Source organism: Crotalus tigris, unplaced genomic scaffold, assembly GCF_016545835.1.
Source record: "Crotalus tigris isolate CLP2741 ecotype Arizona unplaced genomic scaffold, ASM1654583v1 scf7180000018040.1558517, whole genome shotgun sequence".
NCBI classification, from domain to species: domain Eukaryota; kingdom Metazoa; phylum Chordata; class Lepidosauria; order Squamata; family Viperidae; genus Crotalus; species Crotalus tigris.
Window position 1 is genome coordinate 831,385 of NW_024096790.1, and position 25,698 is coordinate 857,082.

The following is a 25,698-nucleotide window of genomic DNA, read 5'->3' on the forward strand; positions in this document are numbered from 1 at the left end:
TGATGTAGTGAGTCACAAGGTAGTCAACACCAACAAGCTCTAGTGTGTGTTGAGTACTAAACAAATAATGAGTACTAAACAACTAATGGGACAAAATTTTAATGTCAAAATGAGTTGAGTACCAAATTTGATGAGTTTCAAAGCAATTGAGTACAAAGATACCATTGTATTTTGCACAGCAAATAATCTAAATTCAGTCTCTAATATGTATGTATTAGAACCATAGAAGGAAGCGTAAGGAGAGTAATAAAGAAACATCTGGAACACTAATTAACCGGCCGGGACCGGTGACGCGGTCCATGAGCCGGGTGCAGATGCCGGCAAAATCCATTTAAGTCATCATTGTTTACTGGCTCCTTAGCCCTGATGATGTTTGGAGTTTCCAAACGAAAGCTTGGCAGCTTTTAGTAAAGTATATTTTTATATTTATACTCTCCTGGTGTTCGTATTTTATTTGTACCATATATACCTATATATACATATAGGTATATATGTATATATAGTAGTTAAATAAGGTAAATAAAGCATGAATAGTATAGCTTCTGGAATTATTTCCAATATTAACAGGAGCCCTAGGAATTTTCTGGAAATGTCATTGGTTTTCCTGGTTATAAGAGAAAGAAGGTGGTGTGCATAATATATTAATAACAGGGAATTACAAGTTATTTTTTGATGCATTGTTATATTGCTATTTATTGTTGATCTTTATATGTTACTTAGTGTCATTTGAATGAAGTGGCATAGAAATTCTCATAATCAAAAACTATGAGCATCTACAAAAATTACTGTGTATGCTCCAAAATAAAATTAATATGTGAAATAATTTCCCCAAAAGGAGCCACTGTAGCACATCACCATATAGTATCATATAAACAATGTAATTCAATAATATTTGTTGAATTAATTGTAATGTTAAATCAATATAATAGTAGTAGTAGTAGTAGTAGTAGTAGTAGTAGTAGTAGTAAAGTTGGAAGGGACCTTGGAGGTCATCTAGTCCAACCCCCTGCTCAGGCAGGAAACCCTATACCATTTTGGACAAATGGCTGTCCAGTCTCTTCTTAAAAACCTCCAATGTTGGAGCATTCACCGCTTCTGGAAGCAGGTTGTTCCACTGGTTAATTGTTCTAAACTGTCCTAGTTTTCTCCTTAGTTCTAGGTTGCTTCTCTCCTTGATTAGTTTCCATCCGTTGCTTCTTGTCCTGCCTTCAGCGCTTTGGAGAATAGCTTGACTCCTTCTTCTTTGTGGCAGCCCCTGAGATATTGGAACACTGCTATCATGTCCCCCCTTGTCCTTCTCTTCATTAAACTAGATATACCCAATTCCAGCAGCCGTTCCTTATATGCTTTAGCCTCCAGTCCCCTAATCATCTTTGTTGTTCTTCTCTGTACTCTTTCTAGAGTCTCAACATCTTTTTTACATCGGGTTAAGAAAACTGGATGCAGTATTCCAAGTGTGGCCTTACCAAGGCATTGTAAAATGGTATTAACACTTCACGTGATCTTGATTCTATCCCTCTGTTAATTCAGCCTAGCACTGTGTTGGTCTTTTTGGCAGCTGCAGTACACTGCTGGCTCATATTTAGGTGAAGGATAAGTGCTAGTGGACTTTCATTGGTATTTATTAATTGGATGTTCCAGTTGCATATTCCATGTCTCATTATACTTTTGAGTATTTAATTTAGCATATTGTGACAACTGTTTATAAACAGTTATTATTTTGTAAAGACAATGTTAATACATTGAGACCCAATTTGGCATATTTAATGCATAAAGTAATGGCTCAGAGACTGGGAGACCACGAGTTCTAGTCCTCCTTCATACAGTGCTACCTTGACTTGCACAAAATAAAGGTTAGATAGAAATCTAATAAATAAATAAATAACTCTTCTTAACATGTCCTGGAGAAAGTTCTGAAGCACTGAGGGCTGCAAGCCTATATCTAATTTTCCTACATATTTTTCTAAAGATATTGTCAGTGTGCTTTTTAGCAAATAATAGTTAAAATGCAATTCCTCAAGTAACAAAAAATCTTTTTGATCTGTGCATTCCATACACTCTCTTTACACTCTTCCACATTCTGACACCAACAAGGTGATTACATGTCCTCATAGTACTGATTTAGCATAGTTATAAAGGTCAGTGCCTATTCACATGAGTTAGACTTGTACACAGGCAATATATCTTAAATGGATGCCTTGCTGACTCAGTGTGGAAATTCAGTAGGGTTAATACTTTGTTGAAAATGGTTGCCAAAATCAAACCTTCCATAAAACTGAAATCCTGTCTGAGCAAGTGATCTCTCTTTGAATCAGGACGGACAAAGAATTAGGCAGTCTTGGGGCATTGATGACTTGGTTAACAACTCATGGATTTATCAGAGATACAGTGAAAAGTATTACTTGGAACAAGGGAAATAGTGCAGAATGGAACCCAGGTAAGGGCAGTATCACTATTGATAAGAAGCTTAGGACAAGGGACTTCCGGTGGTTTAGCGTCGGTGATGGCGGCTACTTTGTAGCCGTCCTCCTGGGAAAGCGTTAGAACCGCAGAGAACAGCAGGCACCAGCTGTTCCGCGGCTCAAAACCTCCCTCCTGGGCAAAGGGGGGGAGGGGAGTATCACCTGAATAGAGATAGAGCCTCTTGGACCCCCCAGGAAGTTTTCTTTGGGGGGTGAAAAGAGTGCTCCCTCGGAGTTCGGGTTGCCTCCGCCTCCCAGCTGTCTTTGTCCCTCGGGGACAAAGCAAGACGCCGCTCCCACCTCCGCACTTAAAGAGACCGGGTGAGTTACTTTTAAAAGCGGACAGAGTTGGATAAAGGATTTTTTTATTGGATTTTATTTGGACTTTAGTTTGAAAGGTTGATTTTTATTTCCCTTCTTTTTTCTCTTTTTTTTTCCTTTTGTGAGAGTGAAAGTAAAATGGCGATCGGAAAGTTTTTTTTTTTTAAAAAAAGCGAGTGGAATGTAATGGATTAGATTGTTCTTTTTTTAAAAAAAATTTCTTAAGGTGGATTTGTGTTTTGGGAAGATTCCTTTTTGTTAAATTCTCTTTTGCTATCTTTTTTTTTTCTTTTAAGGGATTTTTTTTGTATTTCTTTTTTCAAAGAAGGAGGAAGGAAGAAACAAAACTTTTTTTTTTGAAAATGGTTCTTAACTTTTTTCCTTTTATTATAATGATCTCCTTTTGAAGGAGTTTTTGATTTTTGGGAGTTAATCTCCCTTTTTTTGCTTAACTTTTCTTTCCCTCCCTTTTTTGGGGAGGGGTAATTTTTAAGAAGGAGTAAAGATTTTCTAAGATGGCTCCAAAGCGTCCAGTAATTCCTACAGCTTCTAAGGTGGTTTCTTCTTCGGTGATATCATCAGTGCAACAATCTAAATCAACAGCTTCACCCTCTCCTTTGGCACAGTTATTAACGATAAAGGATTTGCAAGACATAATGGGAAATGCTATATCTCAAATCAGGGGAGAAGTGAAAGAGATTTTAGCAGAAAATAATAGGACTCTGAGGCAAGATATAGTTTTGGCTTTAAAAGGAGTTGCCTCTGTTCTTGAAAAGTTGAACTTTCGTGTAGAAGAAAAAGTGGAGCTGTTGGAGGGAAAATTTGAAGGCATGGAAAAAGAGATGGAAAATTCTCAAGATGAGATTCTTATGCTTCAATATAGTGAAATGGAATATGCTTTAAGAATTAGAGGCTTGAGAGAGTCTTTGCAAGGAGATCTGAGAGAGATGGTTGCAAATGACTTTGCTGTGATTCTGGATAGAGAAAAAGAGGAAATATTCAGCGCAATTGAAAAAACATCTAGAGTTAACTCTGTGGTGGCAAAGCAAAGAAATCTGCCAAGAGATGTGGTGATTTATTTTGAGAAAAGATCCCTGCGCAATGAAATTATACAAGCTTTTTACAATAAGAGGTTTCAGATTGCTTCACAAGACGTTATAATTTTAAAGGAGATCCCATCTAAAATTTTAAGAAGAAGAAAGTAGTTTGCTTTTTTAGCAGATGAGCTTAAAAAGAGGCAAATGTTGTTCAGATGGGATGTCTCGACTGGAATGGTGGTGAACTATCTGGGGACACATTATAGACCTAATACTGTTCTCAAAGCAAAAGAGTTTTACACTTGGGTCCTGGGGGTATGTTCATCGCCACCTATCGCTTCGGAAGAGAAGAAGGTAGAATTGCAGTCTGAAGAGCCTATATTGATGAAAATTGGGAAACCTCAGACTGAGGGGCCTCAACAAGTTGAGATGAAGGAGCAGAGGATAACTCATGTATCACATAAACGCAAAGAAAAGGAGCAACAGAAGAAGGAGGTTAAGGAAGCCTCACAAGTATTTGTTTCTGAGTCTGCGGGAGAAGCAAGATCTATAAACTTTTTGAAGCAACCTTTAAGGGCAGATTTCCAAGCACTTCTCTCGAGGTTTTTGGATAAGAGAGATTGATAAAGAATGTAGAGATTGTTTTCAGGTCATTGATAGATCATAGTTCACTGTGGATGGAATTGGTTATTGGTAAAGAGGAGAGAAAGATTATGGAGATCGAATGAAAACTTTAGATAAGAAGTTTAAGCTTAGTAATTTAAGGAGTATTCAAAAGAGTATCTTGTTTTAATGTTATAACTAATGTTTATATGTTTATTTTTGTGTTTGATGATAAAGAAAGAGGGAGAGATTAGATTTTATATAATATAAGTATGATATTATGGAGATTGAATGAAAATTTTAGATAGATAGCGTATGTTTAGATATCTAAGGAGTATTTAAAGGAATATTTTGTTTTAAATATGTATAAGGGAATTTCAATGTTATAAGTAATGTTTATATGTGTGTTTTTGAGGGTGTTTATAAAGAATGATATCTCATACAATATAAGTTGGATAAAAAAATATTACTTAGTTTTTGAATAATTTATATTTAAAATTTAAGATATTTTATAGACATTTTTTTTAATTTTCTTTTTCTTTTTATTTGATTTCTTCTTTTTCTGTTTCTTTTTTCCTTCCTTCTGGTATTTTTTTTATATATATATTGTTGTTAACTATTTTATAATTTGTTTAATTAATGTATTTAGATTTGCTTATGGTTTATATGTGTCTTAAGATTTTTTTAAAAATTTTTTTAATTAAGCCTTTATTCAGCTCTGGGAAGGTCGGGGAAGGGTAGGGGAGGGTTGGGAGGGTTTGGGGAAGGGAATTGTTTTGTAAAACTTAAAAATTTTCAATAAAAAAAAAGAAGAAGTTTAGGACAAATGAAGAAGCAGACATTTAAAGAGATTTTGGGAAATATGCATGTATATAAATATAGATGGGATGCTACCAGTAGAGTTGCTGAAAATCTGCAATATGGCTTTCTACTAGAAAATATCTATTAAAAAATAGGCTTTACATTGTAATCTCCTCCTGCCCTAGCCCCATTCATGTGTGAGAATATTGCTGTACCCAAATTGTATTATTAGTGCATCCATTGTGGCCATTTTTGCCCCAAATACTCTAAATACACTGAATACACCAAACATCTGCCCATCTTTCATTTATTTTAGGCAAAGGAAATATGGTTAGACCAACCTTCTTAAATTAGAAGCACTCCAGATATGTTTGAGTGCAACTCCCAGAATTATTCTGGCTAGAAATCATTTTTATCGAATATATTATTATTTATATATTTATTTGTATCCCACCTTTATTATTTTTACAAATAACTCAAGGCTTATCCAACACATTTTTCACCTCTTATTTTCGCCACAATAGCTTTGTCTGGACGATTGAGGAAGGCTAAGTTAGAAGCCAAACTACATTCCAAATATACCCTAATAAAACTTTATAGGAGAACATTCCAATGGAGAAAAATACTCAGAGAAAAATCTGTCATGTAGATCAACTGGAAATATTTTCCTGTATAAGTACAATACAATCTGAAAAAAATATGAAGTAGCTAATGGATAGAAAATTTCAGAAAATATGCTCGGAATTTATAATCTTCAAACTGTGAAGTTCTTAATCTATAGACTGCATTAGGTTATTTAAGATTACTTCAAGCCTGAATGACCAGAGGACATAATACAAACTAAATGACTATTGATCAAGAAACTTAATCCTGAAGTTCCTGAAAAGCAAGTCTCATGTATTCAGTGGACTTTTTATAAACCATTCGTCCTGTAGTAAGTTGTATCTGTAGATACTGTTAGTAAATTCTGTGCGCATTCTGATGGAAATCCTATTATGGTAAATAGAGCTTACTCCCAGATAAGCAGTATTAATTCAGGTTACTTGTGACTAAATTAATACACCAAGATACCAATCTATATCTGTCATTTAACATCTTTAAACAACATCTTCTCATCTCATGTCCTTGGGAAAGATTTGATAGATAGATAAAGATGCCAGATCCAGACTAAACATCTGGATCTGCAACAAACCATAAATAGGGCAGTAGAAATAGGGTTACAATATAATTAAGTGAACAAGAATGAGGAACTAGGAAAGAGGGTCCTAGGGTCTAAGGGAAAGGCTGCATGGAATGTAGAAGCAGCTATAAAAAAATTTTCAATTCATACATAAAAGACAAATTACAGAGTTAATTGGAGACACATTCAGAAAAGGGAACGTACATCTGAAGTTCAAGCAAGCTCGTTTACATAAAGCTAATCTATGCTATAGTAATAATATATTCTACTAGACTTATATAATTATAATTAATTTAGTATAACATTACTTTTGTCTGTAGATATTTGGAATACTTTATCAGAACTTAATCCCTCCAATTAATTTTACTGTTCATTTAGCGCTTAGGAGTACTTAACACTAATGAACAGATTCCCTTTTCTTATGAAGAATATATGAGGGAAGAGCAGATGCATTCCAGCATGAATAAACAAAGATGAAATAATATGAGTAACATTCAGTCCTAGTTCATTCAACATGGAAAGCAATGCTGTGGTTTGATTCATACTTTGTAATCTGCAATTTGTGATTTAGCAAATTGGGATCTAGCCAATTAATGTTTGTTTATCAGACCGACAAACCATGTGGTTACCTGTTAATGTGTATGGATTGCATTCATTCAATATTTGACGACTGCAGCAGGACTATCTTCCATTCTTTCATCAGATCTACACTTTATTATGATAGTCTAATAAACTAACGAGATAAGAGTTTTATGACAGCAGTTGTCATAAAAGGCTGGCAAGAAGTAAATGTGGCTAAACTGGTTAGCGAAAGGACAATGAGAGAGGACAAAAGATGACTAAGAATTATGCTGGACTAGGATCTGGACCCACTGAAGGCTTGTTTGTTCCTATTCTGCCTGGGCTGAAGAGTAGCAGAGTTGCCTGAATACCATAAAGTAGTAGAGAATTAGAGAAGGGAACTAGGGGATTAGCCATCTTGGATCTAATTCTCACTAACAGAGATGAAGTGATAGACGGTGTTGAAGCCATAGGAACTCTGGGAGGAAGTGATCATGCAATATTAGAATTCAACATTATAGAAGCACAACCAATAGAACACAGTCAAACTAGAGTCTTGGACTTCAAGAGAGCTAATTTCAATAAACTTAGAGAGGGCTTGGGAAGGATTCCATGGATGAGAATCCTCAAGGGGAAAACAACTCAAGAAGCTTGGGAAATTTTGAAAAATGAGATAATAAAAGCACAGTCTAGCACAATACCAACAAAGAGGAAAAACAACAGCTCTCAAAAGAAACCAGCATGGCTGCATAAAGAACTCTCTGACAAATTGAAAGATAAAAAGGACAAGTATAGAAAGTGGAAAGAGGGGAACATAACTAAGTCAGAATATCAGCAAATAGCCCGAGCCTGCAAAGATGAAGTGAAGAAAGCCAAGGCTCAAAATGAACTAAGGCTTGCGACCAAAGTCAAAAATAACAAAAAAAGCTTCTTTCAACATGTAAAAAACAAGAAAAAGTGAAGGAAACGATTGGTCCATTAGTGGGTGGAAGTGGCAAGAAGGTGACAAACAACAGGGAGAAAGCAGAACTATTTAACTCGTGTTTTGCATCTGTCTTTACACAAAGGGAAAAAACAGACCAACCTATCAAAAATAGTGCCATAAAAAACAAAACAGAAACACAAGTTAAGATAGGCAAGAAAATGGTTAGGGAGCACCTGTCCAGCCTAGATGAGTTCAAATCGCCAGGACCAGATGGATTACACCCCAGAGTTCTCAAGGAACTGGCAGATGTAATATCGGAGACACTGAACTATATTTTTCAAAGATCCTGGAACACGGGAACTACCAGAGGACTGGAAAAGAGCTGATGTAGTTCCCATCCTCAAAAAAGGGAAAAAAATGGATCCAGGAAATTACAGACCTATCAGCCTGACCTCAATACCTGGGAAGATCCTGGAAAAGATAATCAAACAACGAATCAACGAACACCTAGAGGCAAACAAAGTCATTACTAAAAGCCAACATGGGTTTGTCAAAAATAGATCATGCCAGACAAATCTTATTGCATTCTTTGACCAAGTGACAAAATTAGTGGATCAGAGGAATGCTGTGGACATAATTTACTTGGACTTCAGTAAGGCATTTGATAAAGTAGATCACAACCTACTACTTGACAAGATAGAAAAATGTGGGGTAGACAGAACCACCACCAGATGGATCCGTAGCTGGCTGACCGGCCGTACTCAGCGAGTGGTCCTCAATGGAACTGCATCTATATGGAGGGAAGTGTGTAGTGGGGTGCCCCAGGGCTCTGTTCTGGGCCCAGTACTCTTCAACATCTTCATCAACGACTTGGATGAAGGGATAGATGGGGAACTCATCAAATTTGCAGACGACACCAAGCTGGCAGGAATAGCCAACACTCCAGAAGACAGGCTTCAGATACAGAAGGATCTGGACAGACTTGAACACTGGGCACTAACTAACAAAATGAAATTCAATGGTGAAAAAAGCAAGGTTCTACATTTAGGCAAGAAAAACCAAATGCACAAGTACAGCATAGGTGGCACCATGCTCAATAGTAGTAACTGTGAGAGGGACCTCGGAGTCCTAGTAGACAATCACCTAAATATGAGCCAGCAGTGTGCTGCAGCTGCCAAAAAGGCCAACACAGTGCTAGGCTGCATTAACAGAGGGATAGAATCAAGATCACGTGAAGTATTAATACCACTCTTCAATGCCTTGGTAAGGCCACACTTGGAATACTGCATCCAGTTTTGGTCACCACGATGTAAAAAAGATGTTGAGACTCTAGAAAGAGTACAGAGAAGAGCAACAAAGATGATTAGGGGACTGGAGGCTAAAACATATAAGGAACGGTTGCTAGAATTGGGTATGTCTAGTTTAACGAAGAGAAGGACAAGGGGGGACATGATAGCAGTATTCCAATATCTCAGGGGCTGCCATAAAGAAGAGGGAATTAAGCTATTCTCCAAAGCACCTGAAGGCAGGACAAGAAGCAACGGGTGGAAACTAATCAAGGAGAGAAGCAACCTAGAACTAAGGAGAAACTTCCTGACAGTTAGAACAATTAATCAGTGGAACAGCTTGCCTCCAGAAGCAGTAAATGCTCCAACACTGGAAGTTTTTAAGAAGAGACTGGACAGCCATTTGTCCGAAATGGTGTAGGGTTTCCTGCCCAAGCAGGGGGTTGGACTAGATGACCTCCAAGGTCCCTTCCAACTTTACTATTATTATTATTATTATTATCGATCATCGCACAGTCAGCCAGATGTTCAGACTGGATTTGGCATTTTGTCTACCTATCGAGTCCTTACCCAGGACCTGGGATAGGCAGATGTGGATGTTTGATGGTATTACAGATATCGTCGCAGGATGGAAGCAGTTCCTAGTAAGGCCGCCTTTTGCAATTGACTAATAGCGAATTTGTCAATGCCAATGGTGTTCAAGTGGTGCTCCAGTTGTTTTGGGATTGCACCCAAGGAGCCTATGACTATTGGTACTACCCTTGCTTGCTTTTGCCACAGTCTTTCTATTTCTATTTGTAGGTCTTTGTATTTTGTTATCTTCTCCAGTTCTTTCTCTTCTATTCTGCTGTCTCCAGGCACTGCCACGTCCACTATCCAGACTTTTTTGTCTTTCTTATCGACAATTGTTAAGTCTGGGGTGTTATGTTGCAGGTGCTTGTCTGTTTGAATTCTGAAGTCCCAGAGCAGTTTAATTTTATCATTTTCTATGACTTTCTCTATTTTATGATCCCACCAGTTTTTGCTTACAGGCAAATGATATTTTTTGCAGATCTTCCAATGCACCATTGTTGCTACTTTGTCATGCCGCTGCTTGTAATCAGTCTGTGCAATCTTCTTGCAACAGCTTACCAAGTGGTCCACTGTTTCTTCAGCTTCTTTGCATAGGCGGCACTTACTGTCTGTTGCTGTCTTCTCAATTTTGACTTTGTATGCATTTGTCCTTAAGGCTTGGTCTTGTGCAGCCAGAATTAGTCCCTCGGTCTCTTTCTTCAATTTTCCTGCTCTTAGCCATTGCCAGGTCTTATTATTATCTGCTTTCCCAGCTATTTTTTTCATGTATTGGCCATGTAGTGCTTTGTCTTCCCATGCCTCTATTCTGTTCTTCATTTGGTCTTTCTTGTAGGCCAGTTTGGTCTCTCCAGTAGTTAGTAAGCCTTCCTGATATACTAATTTCAGTGCATCTTCATCATTGTTCTTCAGATATTCTTCCAAAGCCATTTTTTCTTCTTCAACCATCTGATGTACTTGTAGCATTCCACGCCCACCTATTTGCCTTGGTAGATAAAGTCTATCAATGTCACTGCGTGGATGAAGGGCATGATTCATTGTCATTATTTTTCTGGTCTGCCTATCCATTGCTTTTAGTTCTGCTTGAGTCCAGTCCACTATTCCAGCTGTGTACCTAATGACTGGGATTGCCCAGGTGTTGATTGCCTTTATGGTATTTCCTCCATTGAGTTTGGACTTTAAGATCTTCTTCACTCTCTTGATGTATTCACCTCTAATCTTTTTCTTGACTTCAGTGTGCTTGATGTTGTCAGCTTGAAGGATACCCAAGTATTTGTAGTACTCTTCCTCATCCAGACTCTTAATGTTATTTTCGTGGGGCATCTTGATTCCTTCAGTTTTCACTATTTTTCCTTGTTTGATAGTAAGTGTGGCACATTTGTCCAAGCCAAACTCCATTACAATATCTTGGCTATATATACGGACAGTGTTGAGCAGCGATTCTATTTCAGATGATGTTTTTCCATACAGCTTCAGATCATCCATGTAAAGGAGATGGGATAGTCTGGCAGATGTTTTTGATGTTTGATAGCCATGTCCTGAGTTATTCAGTATTGTTGACAGAGGAAACAGTGCAATAACAAATAGTAATGGTGATAAAATGAATCTCCTTGAAATATTCCTCTCTTTATATTAACCTCTCCCAGTCTCTCACCATTGATCTGCAACTGTGTCTTCCATTGTGCCATCGATCTTTGCACAAATTTTCTGATGTTTCTACTGACTCCTGTTATTTCTAGGCACTTTATTATCCAATCATGTGGCAGAGAGTCAAATGCCTTTTTGTAGTCAATCCATGCCACATTCAGGTTGGTCTTCCTTCTCTTGCAGTTTTCCAAGATCATTTTGTCTATTAGGAGTTGATCTTTTGTTCCTCTGCTATTGGGGCGGTTTCCTTTCTGCTCAGGTGGAAAGAGATTGTTTTCAACTAATGCTGTTGTACTGCATCAGCTACCACACCAGTTAGTAATTTGAAAGTTGTTGGTAAGCAGGTAATTGGCCTGTAGTTACCTGGTGTTGCCCCTTTTGCTGGATTTTTCATTATTAGGTAGGTTTTCCCAGTTGTTAGCCACTTTTCAATTTCTCCTCCTTGTAGTATATTGTTGAACTGCTTGGCAATGAGTGGGTATATAACAGTTAGATGTTTCAACCAAAACCCATGCAGTTCATCTTCACCTGGTGCTGACCAATTTTTGATTTTCTTTGCTCTTTTTTCTACCATTTTTGTTGTTATTACTAGTTCTTTCATTTCAACTTCTGTTTTATTTGCATCCACCTCTTTTAACCAAGCTGCATCCTTTTTGTATTTCTTTGGGTTTATCCCATATCTGCTTCCAGAACTGCACTGTTTCTTCCTTGTCAGGTACTGACTGATTCCTTGCAGTTTCTCCATTGATGGATTGGTAGAAACGTTTCTGATTGGATTGAAATTGGAGGTTCTGCCTATAGTTTGCAATTCGAGCTTCATATCTACTGATTTTCCTGGCTATAGCTGTTATTTGTTGCTTTATTATTTCCAGTGCTTCCTTGATCTTCCTTGTTTCTAAGTGGTATTTCTTGATTAGGTATTCTTTGGTCTTCTTGTTCTTCAGCTTCTTTTCTTTCATCTGTTCTAGCTTGCTTGCATGTGATCTTAACTTGCTGATCTTATTTTCTAGTCTAACTTCCATTTTTCTGGTGCACTGTTTGTTTGTTTTTCTTCTTTGTTGATTTTGCATCCCAGGTATTCTGTTATAACTGCAGCTGTGCTGTACATTAGTTGGTTTGTTTCTTGCAATGAATTGGTGCTTATACTTGATATTGCAATATTTGCATCTTTTAATGCTTGTGCTAGCTGTTTCTTTGGAACAAGCTTCAATGCAGGTAGCCTTATTCTGTTGTTTTTGTGCTGTTCTAGATGCTCAGTTATTCTTTTGTTTCAATTCTTTTTATTTCTTTAGTTAGAGGGTTTTGTTCTTCCTGAGGTAGAGGTGCCTGTTTCCAAATGAGTTGATTTCTTTGCCCTGGGTAAACCTTTGCAGTTCGTCCAATTCTGTTTCTGTGAATATTTTATTTCGTGTTATAAATCGGCGTTGATCTGCTAGCTCTGTTCTGTTATTTCTGATTCTGGATGTGTTCTTTCCAGAATTGGTGCATTCGTTTTAGATATCCTCTTCTTGTTGGACTTGATCTGTAGTAACAGATCATTATTTCTTTGTTTTCCATCACTGTGTATCTGCGACGGGTAAACACCTTTTCTTCCAGTAGTTCTGCAGCTGCTGGCCCTGGTTGCTCAGCCAACAGTCCTGAGTCCTGTAACCCATTTTTCACCAGATATCCAGGAACTCCAATATCTAGTGCGGACCTTGTTAACCCGGGCGACGTCCGAGCCGGTATGGCATTCTGAAATTTACGTCTCACCATATTTTTTATGGGAGAGACACTCTTTGTCTGACTCCTCTGATGAGACCTGTCCAGTATGGTTGAACCTCTGGCATAGCTCTCATCTTCCTCAGAGTACACAAGCCCCACAACCACGTCAAGGTAGTGCCTCACTGGGGGGGTAGTGTTGTTGTTGTTGTTGTTGTTGTTGTTGTTATTATTATTATTATTATTATTATTATTATTATTATTATTATTATTATAGAAAGGAAATGGTAATCTGCACCAAAGGAAGAAAATTGAGGACAATGGTCTGCCAGTCCGAGAGATTGCCAACCAAGTGTTAATTAATGTCTTTACTTAACTCTACAGGAGATAAAAAGGAGAATTAGAAATAGCTGTCTGCTGTAGAGACATATAATGATGGCCTGGGAGGGAAAGGATTAAATTTGCAATACTAGTACAGATAGCAATAAATCACTCCTGGATTCCAATTCCTTTACGGCTGAAACAGAAGAGTGGATGATGAAAAATACTGGTTTAACTGTCTGATTATAATACTATTTATTTATTTTACTCTGCCTTTATTGCTTGTACAATTATTTTTATAAATTGCCCAAGCTGGCAAACATATAATTAATCTTTTTCCTATCTCTGTGTGATTCAACTGGGTGGCTTTGGGCCAATCACTCTCTCTTAGCCCAACCCACCTCAGAGGTTTATCTGAGTGATTGGTCCAAAGAAGAGTAGGAGGCATGAGTACTAGGTGTGTTTGCTGTCTTGAGTTATTTATCCTGTCTTTATAATTTTTTTAAAAAAGTAATAAAGGCAGGACAAAACAATAATTGTTTTAAAAAACCCAAATCTGACTCAGTTTGCTGGTTTGCATAATGTATTTAACCTCAGCAACATATGGAAAAGTAAGAAATTATGACTTGCTAACACTATTTTTTTCAAAATAAAATAATTAATAATAAAATGAAAAGAAACATTTGGTAGCAAAGAAGGAAGAATTTACGTTTGATCTCTACAATAGTAGCCAAGCAGTACAATCTGTTGAAAAATCCTACGGGAAACCCACCGTAATGCATGAGAACCACCCAGAAGCAAAATTATGTCTTCAGGCATAGTTTATTTACTTAATAATTTCCATATATTTCAGCAGGGTTTTCACCGGTTAATAATTTCCTCAGCACATTTTTCATAAAAGTATTTCACCATTAATATTGGCTTTTTATACAGCAAAGAAAAAGTATTTCTAACCCTTTGTGTCCAAGCAGCACTGACGCAATTGCATTGCCTCATCATATAATGCACGGCGGGGGGGGGGGAGAGAGAAATCTTCCTTTTGTGACTGAGCTGGAGCAGGAAACAAAATCATTTCAGTAAAGCGCTAGTAGATGATCATTCGATTGTTAGGGAGAAAAGTAACATAGTACAATAGTCCTCCAGAAAATGGACAATCAAATAACCATCACATATTTTTCCATCTGCACATGTAAAATACCTGTTTTGGACATACGTTCAGCATTATATGCATGAGCAACAGTAAACCTTTGGAACAAGTTTGTGGAACTTTAAAAAGAAATAAATGCTCTCAAGCCAGGTCATTCATATAGTCTGAAGTAATTATAATTATACAAAAGAAGTCATCCAAGGTTTGCTGCTGTTTTAGAGTCCAGACATAGATATATTGCCAAATATAATTTTCCTTTTTAAAAAATCTGCACAACTTTTTTTTTTTTTACTTTGAATAAAAGTTTAAACAACTTACAAATTGAGCACAGCTGGACTAGGAATAGAGCCTCTTACATGATCAGAACATTCAGGAAAATATAGCCCCTTAGTGAACATGTATGTTCACACTTTGGTTCTGAACAATATATTTTTGTTCCCAGAAAACTGGTGAAGCCAGTGAAAAAATAAAACAATTAAAAATAAAAATACAGTTTTTTAAAAAAATCAGTGTTTTGTTTGAGTTATTGAAACTATTACAAACCATATGTGCAGGAAAGCAACTTTTAAAAATATATATATCCTGCAAATGACAGAACTATGTTCGTTTCCACTATGATTTGTTTTGATTTTTACTCCCATAAATAAATGTTCCCTAAATATGTGTGGAAGTGCAATCACAACTATGATCTCAAGTCCCAGGACAGTGCAATCAGCTTTTTAAAAATCTAATTCTTACTGAGCTTCTGTTGAAATTTGGACCACATACTGTACATTATTTTGAATATGCATTGAGAAATCAGATTCAGCATAGCTAGTTCCTATTTTCTTAATCTCATGTGATTTTATCCATACTGGAAATCTTAAAAATGTTCATAATATAGTAAAAGTATGAAGTAATTCATGTGTTGGAAAAGTGGAATAGCCTGCCTCCAGAAGCAGTAAATGCTCCAACACTGGAAGTTTTTAAGAAGAGCCTGGACAGCCATTTGTCCGAAATGGTGTAGGGTTTTCTGCCTGAGCAGGGGGTTGGACTAGATGACCTCCAAGGTTCCTTCCAACTTTACTACTATTACCATTCACTTAATGACTACAATAAAAATGATCATAAAATTGGGTTCAGTCATGTGATAACTGTTTTATAATTGCACCAATTTAGAATGGAAATTCTGGTCCAACTGTGGTCATAAGTCCAGGACTAACTGTATGTTTTAATATAATGCCTACAGGTAGATGTTGGGTAACAACAGTAATTGGGACAAAGAGCTCCATCACTAAGCAACACGGTTATAAACTGTGTTACCTGGCATTTCCATTTTAGGTCATTAAGCAAATCCTGTTAGCTTTGATGTCACATGATCACCATTTGTGACCTCCTGCTGGTTTCCCCATTGACTTTGCTTGCCAGAAACCAAATGGCAATCACATGACTGCAGGACACTGTAGTGTCGTAATTGCAAGCTAATTGCCAAGCAATAGCAATAGCACTTAGACTTATACCACTTCATAGTGCCTTACAACCCTCTTTAAATGGTCTACAGAGTCAGCATATTGCCCCCAACAATCTGGGTAATTTTTTTTACTGAAGGATGGAAAGTTGAGTCAACCTTGAGCCCATCAGGATCGAACTCCAGGCTGTGGACAGAGTTAGCCTGCAATACTGCATTCTAACCACTGCACTCCCAGGCCAAACACCCAAATTGTGATACTGTCACCTCCAGAGATGCCACGACAGCTGTAATTTGAGGGTCAACTGTAATTTGCCTCATTCAGAAGTGTCATAACTTAAAACTGTTGCTGATCGAGTGGTTGTTAATCAAGGACTATCTGTATTTAGAACATATATCACTGAATATAGTACATCTAGTTTTTTAATATGCAAAAAAAGCTTCCTTTTTCAAGGTCAAACCAGTAACCAATTTAAGGGATGCGGTTACTTGTTACAATTCTTTAAGGCATTAGATATTCCCATTCTGCTTCCCAAGGTCTTTAACTGGAAACACTGGGAACTAAGCTAGGAACTTACATACTCTGTTATTGAGCCATCCTAATTACTAGCCTGGGTATTTCTTGAATTGCAGATGCATGTTTTTCCTATGCAGAAAAAAAAGAGTAATATAAAATAAGCATAATAAAACTAAGAATAAAAATGGTTCTGTTAGAGTTGCTAAAATGACATATATGTGTGGATTTTTTCTGCTGATTTCATATTGAACTATCATTACACAGCAGTAGGCTGCTTTGTGACTATTAAGGAAATGGGCCTGGAATAGATAATGAAAAGATAATGGCCTCTTTTTGAGTAAATATTTTAAAGTATGTCATTAAATTACATCATACTATCCGTAATGGCCATATCCAAAGAATTGTTTTATGTGTGCCTGTTTTTTTTGTGCCTGAAATGACTTTTTAAAAAAATATTTTAAAGTTGAGCATTAAGTTTGACATGCCATTCTAAGTTGTTTCAAAAAGCTGTTTTTGAAAACTATGTCTATTTTAAGAACAGGTTGCCTAGAGTGTAAATGGGTATACTCAAGAAGTATACGTGCAAAGTTCTCTTAAGCAAGTGTTATAGCTGTGATTGGTTTGGATTCTAGTTAAGATCTCCAGGCAGTCAATTCCCTGGCCTGGAAATAAAGGGGGAAAGTATAAAACAAAGCCAATAAGGAATTATTCTCCCTGAATCAAACCCAGGGTTCGGAATGTAAGATTATTCCATAAAAAATTTTTTTGAGAGAGTAGCTGATGCTTTCCTGGTCCCACAAGCATTTTTTACTTGTTTTTCTTTAGTTTTTAGAAAACAACAGTAGAAGCCAACTTTCCCAGTTTCTCTAGTGTTTTGGCTAAACAGCATTGCCATTACAGTGAAAATCTTCACAGTTTTTAAAGCTTTTAATCACACTTTAGAAAAAGTTTGGAAAGCAAGACCAAAGTACCTAAACACTCATGAGCAAAATAAAATAAAATAACTCTATGGAATCCACTGATAATTCAAAGCTCAGGTGCCTTTAAACCACAAGAAGTACTGTCCAGTTATTGTAACATGAACCATTGTGACATGTCTGAATATTAATTTCAAGTTGAATTGTTAGAAGAATTGACTTCTGAGAAAAAAAGTTTGGGCAGAAAAGGGTCCTTTTTCAGCTGCTGCTGTGGTAGTTTTAAAGAAAGCAATGCCAGTCTAGGTTTAGAATGGATATTGTGATACATAAATCCTCAGTCGAATGACAGAACTTCCTCTGAAATTGATGACAGTGTTAACAGTGACCATCTCCAGGTCCAACACAATGTCACGTGGCCCCTTCAGAGGACGAGTCATCACAAGCGTGGCACTGATAGGTCCAGTTTGCTGTGTGGAGAAAGCCAAGGAAAGATGTTGAAGTATTTCAAGCATAGCATGTGGCCAAAAGCTGTCCTCTTAAATATATATAACAAAATCGTGGCTCTGTTGTATAAGATTTATTTTTGTTGGTGACTCAAGACTATGGCCATAATCACTACGGAGAACACTTACAGCAAATCTTGCCAAACCAGAGCATGGTGATGGTGGTGATCTAGAATGTATTGGTTGGGGGAGAGTGGTCTGAATCTGAACTGAGTCCTGCACCAGCAGTTTTACTGAAAACAAGTTGCCACTTCACTTCTGTGGATCTAGTGTTGGATAAATACTGTGTGAATGCAAAGGGCTATTGACTGCTGCCTTTTCTGGTTGTGTTTTTGATTGACTTTATTTTTTAATTGCTGCTAATGTTCTGCAAGAATTGGAGTAGCAAATAGGATGGATATTTCCCTGCCTTATGGGGAATGAACAGATTGGGAAAATAGCTCAAAAGAAAAGAGTCTGAGATCAAAAGACATAGGAGGGTGGATTATATTATTTAATAACTGATTATTTAAACTACCAATTTTTCACCTGATTTGGTTCCCAGTAGGTGCAACCACTAGAAACAATAGAACCAGTCTTGGTTTTCAGAGATTGTAGAAATTTAGTCTTAAAGAAATAGGTGTCTGAATTGTTCCCCTTGCTTCTTCCTTCTTTCCACTGATGGAAGCATTTGAGAGGGCAGAAACTGCTTTATCAAAGGCCACTTAAATCTGGAGTAAGGCTGTTGTAAAATTGCATTCCCATCTAGCCCTTCATGAAGCCTTCTTGGGAAGAAGACTTTAATTCACTGTGTCACATTCTGGAGTGAATTGGGGTTCTCTCTTCTGCCTCACTGCCTATTCTACAGTGCTCAAAAATAAAATGATTATATTGAGTAAGTTGGAAATTCCTGGGAACTAACGCCTTTTTCCCAGTTAGCATATAGCTCCCTGAAAAAGTCACAAACAGGTTTTTGTGGAGATAACTTCCATGTTTGCTCCAGTGCTTGCTACACTGCTTGTGAATGTCTGAAACTGCTTTTTACTTTATTTCAAGTAATGGCACTCATCTAGCATTCTTTATAAAATGAATACTGTATTGTTGTGATGATTTTACTGTTCAGATAGGCAATGTAAGCAAATGTATAAGACAGGCTACTAAATATATTATCATTGTATAACATCATGGTGTTAATGATGATTTAAACATAATACAGTGCATTATAGTGCTGAGTGAATAAGCACCAGTTCACGAACAAAGTTTAAGTTATAAAAATTTTCAAAAGTATAATTTTAAATTTTTTTAAAATTTTAAGATGTAAACTTAAAAACCTCTTAAAATAGTACAGATTATTTTAAAAAGAAGATAATGAAAGTGTCTATTTGTAAATCTCACTCACCCGCATATAGAATTCTCTGCCTTCATTTCCTGATTTAATCTGAAAGATGTAGTAAGCCCCAGGGTAGCGAGAGGTTGCTTGCATCTGAAATACATCGGAGGGCACAGTACGTCCTGATACATCCATGTCTCTGTACAAGATGGTGAATGGCTGGTCTCTACAGCTAGGGTTTTCAGTTGGACATATACAATGACTGCCAAAACAAAAGAAGTATTATTATTATTATTATTAATTATCTGGTTGCATAGTCAGCCAAATGTTTAGACTGGATTTGACATTTTTGTCCATCTATCAACTTACTGATTTACAAGGACCTTGAATATTTTTAACATTATTTAATAAAGCTTAACACATTTATTATAATGTGCATTATGATGAATTGTTATTGTTAGCTAAAATTTCATACCTATTATTATTTTTGCTGTTATAATCAAATTATTATAAGCAAATAAGAATGCTACTTTCTGTGTTGTTTAACAGCAAACACATGAGTGCTATTTTTATGCTGAGATAGTTAAATCTTAATGTATCTGTTTGGATGTTTTAATATTATATTTTGTATTTTATTGATCTACACATTTTGCAAACAGTCCAAAAATTTGGTGGTAGTGGTGGTTGTTATTAACATATTGTGTATTACATTATCCAGGAGACCACAATGCTATTGCAGGGTAGTTGTTTGGCTACCAATTTACCAGTTCTGTTGTGAGACATGCTTGCAATGGTGCACCACAAAAAGGTGAGCTGGCTTCACACCAGAAAGAAAGACAAACAGCTCTTCTTGCAGCGTTACCCAAGGCCCCTCCCTTCCCTGGAACCACCTTGCAAATGGTGTCACAACTGAGAAGATTCAGAGCTGGCAGGAATCTGGCTTCCTGTACAGAGGACCAACTAGTCTCCCCACCGAAGTAAGGAGTAGGAAGGGGGGATTTATCTACTTGCATATAACAAACTGCTAGGTGGACAGAAGCTGAGGCAAGTGATGGAAGTTCACCCTGCCACAGAGTGCTGGGATTTGAACTGCTGGAGCAAAGACCATCTCTAGCGTCATAAAACCACTAAGCCACCGCGCCTCTCAAAGGCTTGGTCAGTGGATGATATAAAAATATAATAAATAATATATTGCAGAACGTAAAAAGATAGTTTTCATTTCACAAATAAGATGATGACCCTTGTTATAATGTAATATACAGGATAGAAAAAAATGAAAGTAAAAAAAGTATATCAGGTTTATTCCATAATTTATTTAATTTGGTATGCACAAATTATTTGAGCATAAATTAGTGTCAAAATATTTATAGTTTGAATTCATAAATCTAAATTCAGGCATAAATCATTGTCTGAAGAAATATTTTTAAAACGTTATTTTCCATTTCTTTTGTTTCTCTGGGTGTTTAATTATGTATATGACATTGCATTTTTAATTTTGAAAAGAGATTAGAGATGACTTTGCCTTGTAGGGCCTTTAATAGAGTGTGTGAAATAAGCATGTATTAACAACATACTTATGAAATAGCTCTAATTAATTTTAAAGGCAATTGTATATATATCACAGGAGAAGAGAAATGTTATTATTTCATAAGCATTTCTTCTGTTTTAGTTGTAAATAGCTGAGTATCCTGCCACCTGGTGACCGGATAAAGAAGTATTTTTTATCATTGAACATTTCCATTCTGAAAGGAAAAAACTTGAAAGAATGAGTTTAGAATGAAACTATGGAAAATAGCAAACTGTACTGACAAATATTTTGTATATTTGAAAATGCTATTTTAGAAAGACATGCATACTGTAAAAACTGCATTTTTAGATATTGGCTATTTTATATATAACACAGCAAGAAACTGGGTTTGACAATGGCTATGCACTTAACAAGTGGCTATGCAACCCTTGATTTCTTTGGGAAATAAATATTTTCAATCATTGGTCAATTTCACACTGAATTCATCTCTCAAAAATAATGGGAGAATACATTCTAAAATCAAGATTGAACAGGGCTAGCAACCAAAAATAGCAAGTGCAATTTGAAAAATAACCAAGAACTATACTGTATAATGTGCTCCCTGTAGAATATTATTGCCCTAATTTTTTCTATTAATATATTACCCACTTTTCATTGATCCGGATATAAGGATCCTCGCATCTTACTGGGTCTAGGCATTTGAATCCTCCTTGGAAATTAAAACATGTTTGCTGCACGTTACAAGTGTGATTCCCAACCTCACATTCATTAACATCTGAAATGAAGAAAAAACCCAGAAAATATGGCATTATAATAAATATGTTAGTGCACAGTGTTCAGTCATAATATAAACAAAAGTTTTAAAAACCTTGTCGGGCTGTGCCAATAGGATGAAAGACTGGGATCTCCCACTTCTGGGTCTACATATTCTGGTCCTGCCTTCCTGGCTTTGAATAGCAGCCTGGTGGTTTGAGCTGTCAGTTCATACCCTGCAGTGCCTTACTTGGCAATCTCCCTTTAACCCCTTCATTCTTTAAGACTCCACCAATTCATTCTTGGAAATAAAACAACTGTAATGCAACATTCAGATCACAATGATTTATTACACTTTGCTTATTCTTTATACTGAGCAAAATTATAAAGTGCAAGATTCCTGGTTAAAACATTAACCTATATTTATGAAATAAAACAGTCTTGAAATAGCAATAGCACTTAGACTTGGATTCACGAAATTTGAGGCTTTTTGGAAATTTGGGTATCATGGAAGGAAGGATATTCAGGAGAAGTTGCTAGACCAGTGACGGCGAACCTTTTAGACACCAAACTGCAACCCAAACCCCGCTTATTTATCACCGGGTGCCGGGTGGGTGTGGGCGCGGTGGTCATGGCAGACTGGGTGAGCGGGGCCTGGGTGGCGGGGGCCAGTCCCTCACCATCTCCAGGGCACGGCACGTGTGCCCATAGAGAGGGCTCTGAGTGCCACCTTTGGCACGCGTGCCATAGGTTTGCCACCACTGTGCTAGACCAAGCCAGAAATCAGTGGAGTTCCATAGTTTCCCATGGAATTAACTTATTGATTTCCAGGAAAAGGGATAATCCAATCAGAGAGGAAGCAACTGATGTGATTCCTTCGTGTATGATACAAAGTCTGGCTGAGTGTTACAGTTTGTAGTCTGTCACAAAGGCTGGTAAGTTTTAAGTGACTGTTTTAAGAATGCAATTTGCAATAGTCCTATCAGATAGTCCCCTTCCCTGAAATGATACTTAGTATGTTTAGGGGAGTCTTTCCCAAACATTGCCCAATGCTCAATAGTCTTGGGGTATATTGGATTTTAATTCCTGCTATCAGTTAACAATGATAATATCATCTTATATAATCTAACACAGCTGTGGAGAATAACAGATAGGGATGTTGGAAATGGACCATGAAAATTTGGATTTGAATTTCATCACTACAAAGCTTACTGGGCATCCTTAGGGAGTTTATGCACTCACAACTCTAGTGAGACTAAAATGAAATTACACACTAAAGTCTAGAGATCTTCAAAGGTTGGGTGAAATGTAATATGAGAGAAAACAAAACATGTTTCCATTATGCACAACTCTGGACAATGAAGCTTTCTGACGTGTAAGAAAAATAACCGAACAATGATCAATACAGCAGATTTTATAATAGCAGAGGAAAGGAGAATTATTAATAGGAAGAAGAATAAAATGCTTTCTCTGAATTTGTTCAGGAAGTAAGGCAAAAGAGAGATCTCAGATTAGCACCTAGCTGTATTCGTGTGTGCGGAAAGCAGAAGCTGGCACTGGACCTGGCCAAATACGAGGCAGATTGCAACACAAGGCAAGATGAGACCGGCGTAAGGGCCTGGAAGAGCCAGCAACTGAGGATAGGCATCCAAGCGTCAAATGGAATGAACTAGCAATTTAGGCTGTCAGGACTGCATTGGGTCTAGGATGTGTAGACTTCCCTGATGTTGTATGCTATTCGCTAAATAAATAAATAAATCTCTTAAATAAGGAGCCAAGTGGAGGGGTAAAGAGGGAAGGTAGACCTTAACTTTTTATCTACTACCTGCTGCCCACTTGTGGTCAGTAGGTCATGTGCAATTAGATTTGGACTTCCAATACCAAAGGCACTGAATGAACACAGCTTTAGTTTCAATTTTGAGAAGGATTAGATTTCTAAAGAGATTACTTAACATTAATTACAAGAAGTCACATAACGTCTTTCACTTTTCCGTTTCTGATAATTTTTCACATACTGTAGTACTTTAAAAAAAATCACTATATCTCTTTAGCAAACTAAAACAAAAATACTTGTTTTCTTGCTAATTGTTGTTGACAGGCATTGGGAACTAAGAGTTGAAAGATGTTTAGTGGCCTTTATAGCCAAAGTAGATCTATGATCAGCATTCTCCACAGTGTTCATCTGTGCAAGAGAACAAACACTTTGTATAAATGAAATAAGTTTCACAGAAAAGAGAAACATATCAGAAATGACTAGAAGAATGAACCTTAAGAGATCCAAGTGGATTCTGCTTACTCTTGGGGAAAACTTGCATAATTTGTGAAATATCTGGGTAAACTCGTCTACTACACAGTCTAGAAATATATTTTCCAATTTGTAAGCCAGTATATTTTTGGCAAAAAGAAACAACTTTTGGCTGATTATTATATGTTGGAATGTACCAGAGGAGAGGGATATATTCATGATTATTACATTTACTGTAAATAAGATAGAAACTGACTAGGCCAATCTTATATGTAGAAATACTAAACATAAGAAGCAAACTCACCAACCCACTTTGAAATTTCTACAAACTACTAAATTTTTAACTATGTGGGTTTTTTGTCACAGTTTCTAGGAAGATACATAAAAAGAAGTTTTGAAGGCATTGCTTGGACATGGTTTTACTATAAAGAGAAGAATTTAGGAGAGAAGACTATCAGACATCAATAAGGAATCCCTACTTTCGTGATTTGACCACTAGTGAGTAAATTGTGTAATCCATTATGCTTCCACTTATGTTTGCTGCCTTTCAACTGGTCTGTCAATATAACTAGTTGAGTTTATGGACACTTGCAGTAGTTTCCCCTTTCTAGATGGGTTTCATCATAAATTAAAAACTTACTTGTTTACCCAAGCCTTTTATTGGTTTCTGTATTTTCTTTCTTATTACATGCCCTAATTACTGTTTTTAGTATTTTTTATTAATTTATTTTAGTGTTTTAATCATTTCTGAGTTTTTGTGTTTCTATTGTAATTTCCCCCTATTTTTAGTATATTTTTTGCTAATTTCTTCAACTTTTTAAATGAAAAGTTGTGCAGAAATACAGCAAATAATTACATTAAAAATGAGCACTTAGTACACACAGCTTTCATAAAAAATGTTATTTATATCCCATTTTTCATTTAGGAACTTAAGGCAGCATGCACAGCACTTCTCATATGTTTCTCATAATATTTTATTTTTTAATTTATCAAGTTTCTACACCATCTCTTGGAATAATAATCCTGTGAGGTAGGTTTGGCTGAAAGAGAGTGACTCAGCAAGCTTGATAGGTACACTACAACTTTTAAGCTACACTAAAAGCTGGGTTTACCTACTCCTAGCCCAACACTTTAATTACTATGCAAGACTGGCTCTCATTTAACATTACCAGAAGTCAGGAGGGTCCACATGATATGGTTAAAAAAAAAAGATCAAGATGATGGTCACAGTGATTCAATCAAAGCTCAGCACATAAAAAACAACAACAGATGGAACTGTGATTATACCATGGTGGCTGACATCTTGACTTTTTAACCATAGCCTGCGGATACCCCTAATAGAGACTGAGTTTTCATTACAAGTCTTATACTATCCTTTCTCAGTTTGGATATAAACGTATGAACAATTGGTTCTCTGTAAATCTAATTATTTATGTTTCACTAGCTACACCAATTGCATTGTTGTTTGGAGGAAGAAAGGCAACAAGCTTATTGATCTTGGCCTCTTCCTAAATAAGAAATAGAAATTTTTTTGAATAACTGGTATGGTATACCCAGATGAAGGCTATGTACTGATTAATCTTATATTTATACCCAGCTTAAACTCAGCAAACAAACAAAAAAGGGTAAGGAAACTACTGAAAAGGAAATTGTATTATAAAAGCTTAGTTCTGCCAAGTAAGTCAATCAACAGATCTTTTGAAATGTGCTCAACTGGAGGGAAGTACTCACAGATGCATAAAGAAAAGTCTTGCAACCACAAAATACTTGCAGAATGTTTTAAAAGGTTCTCTGCTTTCAAAGCTAGTAAATAAGAATGCAGTTACTATAGAATCAGCTTTCTCCATTAAAGTCTTCCCTTTTGGAAAATATGATACAATATACAAAATACAATATGTGTAGAAAAGTATCACAGCA

The 25,698-nt window shown here is 36.5% G+C and overlaps 1 protein-coding gene across 1 annotated transcript in view; it reads right to left on the bottom strand.

The window, feature by feature from the left end:
* Positions 1-14,218: 14,218 nt before the first annotated feature.
* Positions 14,219-25,698, bottom strand: part of FBLN5 (fibulin 5) — a 58,433-nt gene continuing 46,953 nt past the window's right edge. The window contains exons 9-11 of the mRNA XM_039346961.1: positions 21,432-21,558; positions 19,325-19,517; positions 14,219-17,910 (exon numbers count right to left, since the gene is read on the bottom strand). Of these exons, the coding sequence (XP_039202895.1) occupies positions 17,749-17,910; positions 19,325-19,517; positions 21,432-21,558 (482 nt within the window). The 3' untranslated portion in view covers positions 14,219-17,748. The remainder of the gene's footprint in view (positions 17,911-19,324; positions 19,518-21,431; positions 21,559-25,698) is intronic.